The following is an 11,584-nucleotide window of genomic DNA, read 5'->3' as shown; positions in this document are numbered from 1 at the left end:
CCTTTTTCTGTTACTTCGGGTAGAAGTATTATGTGGTATGAAGTTGGGAACCTATGACGATTTCCAATATAAAAAAACAAGCTAGTTTATGTACATTTAAGTCTCCGCATAAAGAAACTGTGCTGCACCTGCTTATGCCGAAGTTTTCCGCCGACAGCCTTTAACACCGCAAATGCCACACTGTTCATTGCCACGCCTGCCTCTTTTATCACGTGCCAAGACTCTCCCATGACGTCACGGAACCCAAGCGTATCACGTGACAAAGGACAGTTCATTCTTGCTATGAATCACGCGTCTGTGACGTCAGTGGGGGCAAGGCACAGAAGTAGGAAGTGTTGTACACGGAAATAAAAAACAAACAAAAATAAGATATAGGCAAAGAAGATAAAACATTGTCGACGTCGCTGGTAGTATCGGGACTGTTACAGTGAGACTTAATTGCCTCAAGTGCGCAGGTAAGTCACACTTGCGGAGGCTTTGCTAGCTTTGAACGGTCTGCTCGCAGCTTTCTATCAGGCGACACTGTAAACAGCTACCTATAGAACGGTTCCGCGGTCGGGATTTTTTCGGTTTAGCACGGAATAGAAAACATGTCGTGGAGATCTTTACCTCAGTAGCGACGTCTCTTGGTCTCCTTTCCCAAAAGCTGGCGTTCCGAAACGGACAGACACGAAATTGGATTAGGTCAATTCCATGATTGAAAAGGCCTCACGATGGCCCTGTTCACGCCACGAACTCGGGCTATTTATCGGCCAGGTCTCTCAAGGTTTAGGTTAAAACTGTGATGTTTACCCCAAAATTTTAACATGAAACGTTTTGAGATGCTCGAACTTGCACATTTATTTCACTTGACTAAACTAAGTAGGGACTAGAGGTTGATACAGACTTCTGAGAGTTGCTCTGTTGATTACAGAGAACGGAGGCTGATCGAGTGATAATCCATTTACAACGAAAGATTGGCATGGCCGCATATTTCCCCTGAAATAGGCAAAATTCTTTAGGACCCGATCTCAGTTTCATTTAGATGGTGCCTAGATTGATATCATTAGACGTGTATTAAGCTAATAAATGGTATACTCTTTGAACTGTTGGAGGGCTTTTCAGTTCATGTGACACTTAACATTACTCTGTTCCTTTTGCTATGAAGCACATTTCCGCATTTTTTTATTCCTTTATCACTATTCAGTACAGGTAAATTAACAGATGAGCAATGAGCACAAGCATTTTGTACGCAAAAGGGCATACACATAGTGCTTTTTATTAATAGTAATAATGTCGCCTAAAACGTCAAACACTAATCACAGTTGGCGCAGTGGTGGTGCTGCTGCTTTGCAGTTAGGAGATTGTGTAAGATTGTGGGTTCGCTTCCCGATTCCTCCCTGTGTGGATAGCGCTTTGAGTACTGAGAAAAGCGCTATATAAATGTAATGATTTATTATTATTAATCCAAGTTTCGTATTGTGTAAAGTTAAATGATTGCTTGGCCGACAGTGACGGACAACACTGTGGTGCAGTATGGTTCAAAGGTCTGAAAAATGCGTTCATCTTTTTCTTGTGGACAGATTCTTCTTCTGTTGAAACCTCCCCAGAAAAGGCGCATTCCAATCTTTAATTGTATCCTATGTTTGTTAAATTACATCACATTTTAAGAGTAAGAAAATAAATGACAATCCTTACTCCCTCACCCATTTCTGCATTCAGTGGTAATTATTAGCTGTCTAGGACAATGACAGAGGTCAACTTGGGGGTCGGGAAAGAGAGAAGAGCAAAAAGGAAAGTCGCATAGACATACAGAAGCATTTTTAATCCAGAGTAAAATGGCAGGGCTACAGCAGCAGACAAAAAGACAGAATATGCAAATAACAAGAATTATGTTTAAGTAAATTAACAAAGTGTAGGCATTTACTAAGTTTAAAGTTAAGTTATGAGAATTATGCCCTCTTCTAAGTTGGTTTTAAAGTACAGGATGTCAGCCATTGTTACAGTATGTTACTTCATTGTCTGTTAAGATGTCCGCTAGACTTGTGCAGTACCCCTCAACAAATGGGAACAGTACTCTTCCTCAGCTGAGAGTTAACTCCATGTAAAGCCTGCTGTCTGAAGGTGGAAATGACCTTGCATCATGCTTCTTAGAGCAATGCAGATGTCTTTGTCCGTTACTAAATGTGCTCCTCTTTTTTTAGTCAAAACCTCATACAAATTGTGAGAGTAATTGTCCAGGATAGTATGCAGCTTGCCAAGTGACCTCAGTTCTCCCACTTGCCCCAATGTCTGCATATACCAAATGACTTCAACCTCTGTAGGAAATAGAGGCAATTATCACACTTCTTGCATACAGCCTCTTTGTTGATACATCACTCAAGCATGTTGTTTAGATGCACTCTGAGGAATTTGTATGCCCTCACCACCTCCATACCTTTGCCTTCTATGAGAACTGGTGGGAGAGTGGGCTTGACCCTCCTGAGGTCCATGATTATCTCCTTTTGTTTTACTGATGTTGATCTGCAGAATATCAGTTTGCAGTATTCAACAAAGTCCTTCACTAGTGTCTTGTATTCACTGTTATTCCCACTGCTGATACAGCCAGCTATAGTTATGTTATTGGACAATTTCTGCAGGTGACATGATTCAGTATTGTATTTGGAGTCTGTGGTGTACAGGTAAAAAAAACAAACCTAAATGCTCTTCAGGATTGCTGTAAAGGTAAGGCCTTAAAAGAGAATTCTGTATTTTTCTGGTCAAAGTTATTTGTTCACAATAATAGTATATGTTACTTTGCCACATGAAGTTGTGTTTTTATATCACTATAGCACATTTTTTAAATGTATAAAAAACTAGGGGGCTCTGCCCTCTGCTCTCTTTGCTGTCCATTCCGCGGGCAGGCACTACGCACTAGCCACTTCACAGCTCTGCCGCTCACATATGGGGAAGCGGATGTATAATTTAAACAGATTACTTTTCATGGGAATTGTTACATATGCATATTAGAACTAACTCTTACATTACAGTGAGTGATTAACCATAGTAAAACATAATAAATTGAAAAAATATTGTTTAATGTTGTGCTAGAGGTATTCGTTGTGTTATACATTTTCGTTCTGTTTGGCTATGAAATTAACACACTTTTTAAACTTACACTTTTACTGTAAAACTTCAGTAGAAACAATATTTTGAATTAACTTTTTGCCAATATCACATTGAATTTTGATTCCGTGTTTGGAGATGCATTGTGACGACCCAACATATAACTGTCTGTGAGTGAATATCGTTTCTTTCTCTCTAATAGATAAACTTGACTTTTTCGAGTGTTTGTTCCTGTGATTTGTTAATTGTCATAGCAAAAGCTATGCTTAACAGGAAACTGTTAACATTTTAATGGCAATGGCCTATCAAGATCTCCTTTGGTGTCTAATGTTATCTGCAGAAGATGTACTACGTTACCTTTCTTGTTGCTTGTTAAAATTTTGCATGTCAGAATTGGTTGACCAATTTTGAATACAACTAATCTTGTCCTATTGCATAACCCATCACCCATACATAAATTATGCAATAACATAACGATACATCCTTCTTTCAACAGTAATTTGGCCGGTGGAAGACCGGACAGTGTTAACAGTTGTAGATATTGTAATTTGATGTTTTCATCTTCTGCACCATCACCACCAACTGTTTCAGCATAGTCTATTCATACGCATTTAACCAATTTTCAGTATAACCGATTGACAATTTTTGCGTTAATTCGTTTGACTTCATCATTCCTCAGTGCTAGGATTGCTCGTGTACTCATTTCTTCTGTTGATAACTCTTCAGGATGAAATTATTCAGTAAGATTTCAACATAAGTCTTATTTTACGGGAAACTTAAAGTGAGGAAAATGTAAATATTTATAAGAGCTGAGAGCGCAGGAATTGTGTCTGAAAAAAGCATTCACACAAATGAAAGGTGAGAGGACTGTGGGCATGGGCCGTTAACCAGAAATGGTTGAGAGTAGGGCGGAACTTGAAAAAATTTCTTTGCAATAGTCTCGTCTCAAGATTTTCTTTTATAATAGAGAGATATCATGCCAATTCTTGTGATTTAAAATGTGTTCCATTGGGCAGAAGTCCAAATGTGAAAACCAACTCCTAAAACCTAAAGACAGTTAGCTGATAAAAGTAATTGCAGCAATTCCTGGAGTTATCCATGTTTATAGAGGCCATAAGCTTGGTGTACGTAAATTTCAGACACAATGATTAAAAGCTGAAATAAATCTGTCTCTTAATTATTACTTTGGAGGATATCTCTTTTAAAAAATTAAAATTAAGTAGGTACACTATTTGACTTAACACATTAATTGTTTTGTAACGTGAGATGTGTGAAGTTGGAGAATTTTGAGTTTGGAAGCTTTTTGCCAAGGTGTATGTACACTTGTGGCTTCAACTGTATTTCTCAATATGTTCAAATGACTGGGGTACAATGGTTAGTGCTGCTAACAGTTTTACTGTTTTGGAACCTGTGCCCAATTCCTCGTCCAGTCATAACTTTATGAAGTCCTGAGTTCCAAAGATGCTTCTGTCAAATTAGCAATTCCTTGTTAGTTTGGTATGTGAAGATGGCCCTGCCTATTCCCTGTGTTGGACTGGTATCATTTTACTTTAGGTCTCTGCCTTATGCCAGGGTTGGGTTGTGTACTTAAAGTCTAACTTTTTTTATGCAGATGTGCATCTTTCTTTCTATATATTGGTAAGTGTTATTTTCTCCTCGTCTAAATGACAAAATATTTAACATAAAAGATGAAATGAAAAACTAGTGACAAGAAAGACAGGAAAACTATGAACTGCTTCGTGAAGAGGTCATTTAGAATTGCTAGTAGATAAACCAGGCGCTTGCATCTTTCTGCATGACTGCTAAGTCCAGTATTCAAAACTTGGAGTTGTATTTGATTCTACTCTGAGTTTTAATCTGCATGTTATATCTATTTCTCATTCCTGTTACTTTCATGAAAGGAACATTTAAAAACTTTCTTTTATACTTTCATGATCGGAGCTGGAAAAAATTGTACATGCATTTGTTTCCTTGCACTTAGATTATTGTAATGCGTCACTTACTGTCTTGGACAAATCATCCCTTTCACATCTTCAAGCTACAAAAAAATGCAGTGGCCAGGTTGCTAACACGTTGCTGTCTTTCTCTAGAAAAAGACATTATATTACACCTATTTTATACTCTGCATTGGCTTCTGGTGGAATTTTAGGATTTGCTTTAAAACTGTTATACTTGTTTTGAAACATTGAACAAACCTTCTTCAGTTTAGTTATCCAATTTCCTTCTCAAACTTACTGTTTCTCGCACACTTTGATCTGAGGCTCAAAATCTGCTAGTTGTTCCACGTACATGATTAAAAACAAGACAAATTATATGCACTGAAGATTTGTACTTCATATGACTAATTCTTTTAAAAAACAGTTAAAAATGTTCTTGTTTAACCAGGCCTTTGGTTGAGTCTTATTGTTGTTAATTCTATTTTTATTTTATTTCAATGTGTTTTAATTTACATAATGTATTTGTTAGATTTTACTCTATTTTTTATCTTAATGTGCCTTATGTCTTGCTCAGCTTCATGTTTTTCTTTTGTTGTACAGCACTTTGTGACTTCTTGTCTGCGAAAGGCACTTTATAAATAAACTTTACTTACTTACCTACTAGTAGCCAGCAACTGATTGTCTTGGCAGTCCAGCCAAGGCACTGTCTGTAAATCAGTTCATGGTAATATTTCTGCACCCCTGCCTTTGCCACAGCTTGCACCTGCAGAAATTTTGGGTAGCATAAACAAGGGGCATATCTTTTCAAGGGCTAGCACTGCATGAAAGCTGTGGCTTTGCAAGCTGCCAAAATAATGCGTTTTCATAAGTATAGCTGTTTTACATTTCTTCCTAGAAATGGAGTTTTTGTTTGGAAAGCGGAAAACTCCTGAGGAGATGCTCCGTCAGAATCAACGAGCCCTAAACCGAGCAATGCGGGATCTGGATAGAGAGCGTCAAAGGCTGGAACAGCAAGAAAAGAAAATCATTAATGACATTAAAAAAATGGCCAAACAGGGTCAAATGGTAAGTCACAGAAATTGTATTTTTTTTTTATTGTTACATCTGTGTTTTATGCTTTTTGTAGTTTTCTGGTTTATTGCTAACTCATATTAAGACTGCTATGTTTAAGTAAGTTGCATACATGATTGGGCCAAAAAAGTGCTACAGTCATTTTAAAGGGTCACTCACTCTCATTTGATAGTCCCTTTGTAGGGTTCCTGATTTAAGCATTCCCACTTTACTACTATACAAATGTTTTTACTTTTACAATCCAGCTTGAATGTAATTTGTAGTAGTGAGCATTTTGTAGACAAAAACACACTGGTATCTTCTAGTTGTGCAGCATACATTCATACATACTACACAGAAGGTAGGGGCTAGAGGTTACAAATGTGAATTAGGATACTGCGAAGAGTCTTTCAGCTCTTAAAAATAACAAAATAGACACACACAGTTATTCCCATAACACTTCTTTAAATACTGATGTTTAAATGGTTTTTGGTGCTAATCAATAAACCTGTTAAACTACAAATAAGCATATTTTCCTGATGTTCGAGCAATAGTTCTGTCATATTCTCTAAATCTTATCAGAGAAGTTTTGGTTTTATAATAATCACAGCAATAAATGGTAAAACCTATCCAAATAATACCACTTTTAAAACCTACGTAACTTGTCATTGCCTGTGTGTGAAACATTTATACTAGCAGTAGAACATTTCATAAGTGGCATACATTTTTATATACAATATGCAATATACAGTGAGAAGCATAAATACTGAGAAAATGATGTAGTATGATTTATTTTTGCTATACATAAAAAGTGTGCTGTGGGTATTAAGGTGAATACAAAAGTATTATACAGAATGCCATCCTTTATTTCTGGGTAATCTTTTACATACAACTATATACACATATATAAACACTGTATGTGTTTATTTGTGTGTGTGTATATATTTTTGTATAAATAAAATGTTGGAACTTTTTTGTGTTTTTTAGTCTCTTGATTTCAGCTAAGTTAGAAGTATTGGGGAAAATTTAATCTGAAGTAAAATGAAGTTGGTTAATGTTAGTATTTGGTTGCATGCCCCCTTATAGGTAATAACTGCCCCAATCTGTGACCTATTAACATTACTGCTCACATTATATTTTAATTGCCTCTTGCTGTGGTGCTTCTTTTTAGTTTCATCTTCAGTAGGTGAAATGCATTCTTGTTTGGATCTAAATTGTGAACAAACAGAATGTTTTGGTCACTTTTTTTTTTACACTGTATTATGAACATCCATCCATAATATGTATGTATATATATATATATATATATATATATATATATATATATATATATATATATATATATATATATATATATACTAGAAATACCAAGGCTTGAGCGGAGAAGTAGTGTGTTAAAGAAGCAATGAAAAGAAAAGGAAACATTTTGAAAATAACGTAACCTGATTGTCAATGTAATTGTTTTGTCACTGTTGTGAGTGATGAGTGTTGTTGTCATATATATATATATATATATATATATCTATCTATACATATACAGTGGTGTGAAAAACTATTTGCCCCCTTCCTGATTTCTTATTCTTTTGCATGTTTGTCACACAAAATGTTTCTGATCATCAAACACATTTAACCATTAGTCAAATATAACACAAGTAAACACAAAATGCAGTTTTAAATGATGGTTTTATTATTTACGGAGAAAAAATCCAAACCTACATGGCCCTGTGTGAAAAAGTAATTGCCCCCTGAACCTAATAACTGGTTGGGCCACCCTTAGCAGCAATAACTGCAATCAAGCGTTTGCGATAACTTGCAATGAGTCTTTTACAGCGCTCTGGAGGAATTTTGGCCCACTCATCTTTGCAGAATTGTTGTAATTCAGCTTTATTTGAGGGTTTTCTAGCATGAACCGCCTTTTTAAGATCATGCCATAGCATCTCAGTTGGATTCAGGTCAGGACTTTGACTAGGCCACTCCAAAGTCTTCATTTTGTTTTTCTTCAGCCATTCAGAGGTGGATTTGCTGGTGTGTTTTGGGTCATTGTCCTGTTGCAGCACCCAAGATCGCTTCAGCTTGAGTTGACGAACAGATGGCGGACATTCTCCTTCAGGATTTTTGGTAGACAGTAGAATTCATGGTTCCATCTATCACAGCAAGCCTTCCAGGTCCTGAAGCAGCAAAACAACCCCAGACCATCACACTACCACCACCATATTTTACTGTTGGTATGATGTTCTTTTTCTGAAATGCTGTGTTCCTTTTACCAGATGTAACGGGACATTTGCCTTCCAAAAAGATCAACTTTTGTCTCATCAGTCCACAAGGTATTTTCCCAAAAGTCTTGGCAATCATTGAGATGTTTTTAGCAAAATTGAGACGAGCCCTAATGTTCTTTTGCTTAACAGTGGTTTCGTCTTGGAAATCTGCCATGCAGCCCGTTTTGCCCAGTCTCTTTCTTATGGTGGAGTCGTGAACACTGACCTTAATTGAGGCAAGTGAGGCCTGCAGTTCTTTAGACGTTGTCCTGGGGTCTTTTGTGACCTCTCGGATGAGTCGTCTCTGCTCTTGGGGTAATTTTGGTCGGCCGGCCACTCCTGGGAAGGTTCACCACTGTTCCATGTTTTTGCCATTTGTGGATAATGGCTCTCACTGTGGTTCACTGGAGTCCCAAAGCTTTGGAAATGGCTTTATAACCTTTACCAGACTGATAGATCTCAATTACTTCTGTTCTCATTTGTTCCTGAATTTCTTTGGATCTTGGCATGATGTCTAGCTTTTGAGGTGCTTTTGGTCTGCTTCTCTGTGTCAGGCAGCTCCTATTTAAGTGATTTCTTGATTGAAACAGGTGTGGCAGTAATCAGGCCTGGGGTGGCTACGGAAATTGAACTCAGGTGTGATACACCACAGTTAGGTTATTTTTAACAAGGGGGCAATTACTTTTTCACACAGGGCCATGTAGGTTTGGATTTTTTTCTCCTAAATAATAAAACCATCATTTAAAACCTGCATTTTGTGTTTACTTGTGTTATATTTGACTAATGGTTAAATGTGTTTGATGATCAGAAACATTTTGTGTGACAAACATGCAAAAGAATAAGAAATCAGGAAGGGGCAAATAGTTTTTCACACCACTGTATATATATCTATCTATACATATATATATATATATATATCTATCTATACATAGATATATATATATATGTATAGATAGATAGATAGAGATATATATATATATATATATATATACATACATATATCTATACATATACACATATATACATACATATATATCTACATATATACACACACATATATACACACATATACATACATACACACACATATATAAACATATATATACATATACATACATATCTACATATATACACACACAGCTATTTCAGTTATCAGTGCAATACGCTGTTTGTTAAAACGGTTGACTCGCTCTTACGTGCAATAACAAATCAAATCATTCAGTTGTCTTTGCTCATATGTCATTTTAGAGCTGGACGCCTGGCATCTTTTTTGGCCACAAGTTCGTTTCTGTTTGGTGTGAGGTTCTGTGTTGTGGAGATTCTCAGGATGGATTGCAGGTGCTCATCAGTGAGGCGACTCCTGTGTGCTGTTTTGTTAGTCTTTATCACTGAGAAGAGCTTCTCACACAGATATGTGCTACCAAACATGCACAAGGTTCGAGCCGCATGTAGACGGACTTTTTGTTCTTCAAAGTCACCAAAGCGCTGTGCAAACTCAGTGCGCAATAACTCTAGTAAGCGGTAAGTGTTCGGCAAGGCAGCTGAAGCGCTGTATTATGGGATCTGTAGTTTATTGTGTTACCAGCGCTTCATATACCCGGGCTTTAATAACAGTAATACAGTATATAAAATGATCTCGCGGGCGGATATAATTACACGCCGGGCGGATGTGGCCCTGCCCTTGAGTTTGACACATATGGACTAAATAGAACTTGAAAAGATATATTTTTCAAATGTGATCGCGCAATTCAGATAGAGTTGACGCACTACAGCCTGCATGCCTCAATGAGTCATCCTCCCTCGCTCTTACTTTTTTACCGTTCATCTAATGAATACACTGAGTATGGCTTTACCAAAACAATCATTGATGGCGAATAAAGTATCCATTATTCAGTATGTAGATCGGGATATATATATATATATATATATATATATATATATATATATATATATATATATATATATATATATATATACCCAGCGTATCGGAGAAGTAGTGTGTTAAAAAGGTAGAAAAAGAAAAGGGAACATTTTAAAAATAACGTAACATGACTGTCAATATACAGTATTTGTTTTGTGAGTGTTACTGAGTGTTGCTGTCATCAAGGATTTGATTATCATTATTTCTTTCAATCAGGTTCGTATTTGTAGGATGTGTTGTGTTCAAGTTACATTCCGTGTTTGTCAATCGTTGTAAAGATGACAGGTTTCATTCATCGATTCGTTTCTTACTGCATCAATAAACAGCTCGTCTTCTTCTTTATCTGAGACCTGACACACTGCATGCACGGGTTTTTACACTGTCTTCCTTTAGCGGGACATTGACTTTTTCCACGTGTGCTTTGTTTCCACAGTAGCTGCATTTATGAATATGCTTATCAGACGCGCTTCATATTTTTGCTGCCTTTTCAATTGTGTAATTCGGTTTTGTTCAGCTCTTTGGAACTGTTGCTTTTTATCTGTGCATTGCGTCAGTTCACGTGAGCCACTCGGTGTACTTGCATCGAAGGTTCCCAGCTGTGCTGGTGCCATCTCGTGCTATGTCCATGGCTGTATTTAATGTTACCTTAGTCCTGGCACTTAAAACTTTCTCTCGCAGTTTAAGCTGAGTTTGTGTCAAACACCACCCTGACCATCTCATCTTCCTCTCCATAAGCACAGTCCTTCACCCGTGAATATTTACCCGTGGCAGTTTGCTATTGGATTGCCGCTGACGGACGGCCTTATATGGGCAGGCACTAAATTACAAACGCCAGCGGCAGCCTGTCTATGAACTTAATTTAAAGTGTAGGTTTACATCATGCTTTGTTTCCGAAGTAGCAGAACTCATGAATATGGTTGTATATGTCACTTGCTCGCTTCTTATTGTTTAGCTGCCTTCTCAATTATATAATGCATGTTTTCTTGGCGCTTTTTGAGGTCTTCCTGGTTTTCTATGTACTGCGTGATTACGTGGGAGGCGTGATGATGTCACATGAAACTCCGCCCCACGGCGTTCAAGCTCATCTCCATTACAGTAAATGGAGAAAACTGCTTCCAGTTATGACCATTACGCGTAGAATTTCGATATAAAACCTGCCCAACTTTTGTAAGGAAGCTGTAAGGAATGAACCTGCCAAATTTCAGCCTTCCACCCACACGGGAAGTTGGAGAATTAGTGATGAGTCAGTGAGTGAGTGAGGGCTTTGCCTTTTATTAGTGTGTATATATATATATATATATATATATATATATATATATATATATATATATATATAT

The 11,584-nt window shown here is 37.1% G+C and overlaps 1 protein-coding gene across 1 annotated transcript in view; it reads left to right on the top strand.

Annotated features, from left to right (window-relative positions):
• The first annotated feature begins 289 nt into the window (after positions 1–289).
• Positions 290–11,584, top strand: part of chmp2a (charged multivesicular body protein 2A) — a 36,089-nt gene continuing 24,794 nt past the window's right edge. Inside the window, exons 1-2 of the mRNA XM_039776052.1 lie at positions 290–455; positions 5,917–6,086. Of these exons, the coding sequence (XP_039631986.1) occupies positions 5,919–6,086 (168 nt within the window). The 5' untranslated portion in view covers positions 290–455; positions 5,917–5,918. The remainder of the gene's footprint in view (positions 456–5,916; positions 6,087–11,584) is intronic.

This window comes from Polypterus senegalus, chromosome 13, assembly GCF_016835505.1.
Source record: "Polypterus senegalus isolate Bchr_013 chromosome 13, ASM1683550v1, whole genome shotgun sequence".
Taxonomy (NCBI): domain Eukaryota; kingdom Metazoa; phylum Chordata; class Cladistia; order Polypteriformes; family Polypteridae; genus Polypterus; species Polypterus senegalus.
Note: the sequence above shows the minus strand (reverse complement) of the source record. Positions and strands in the feature narration are given on the sequence as shown.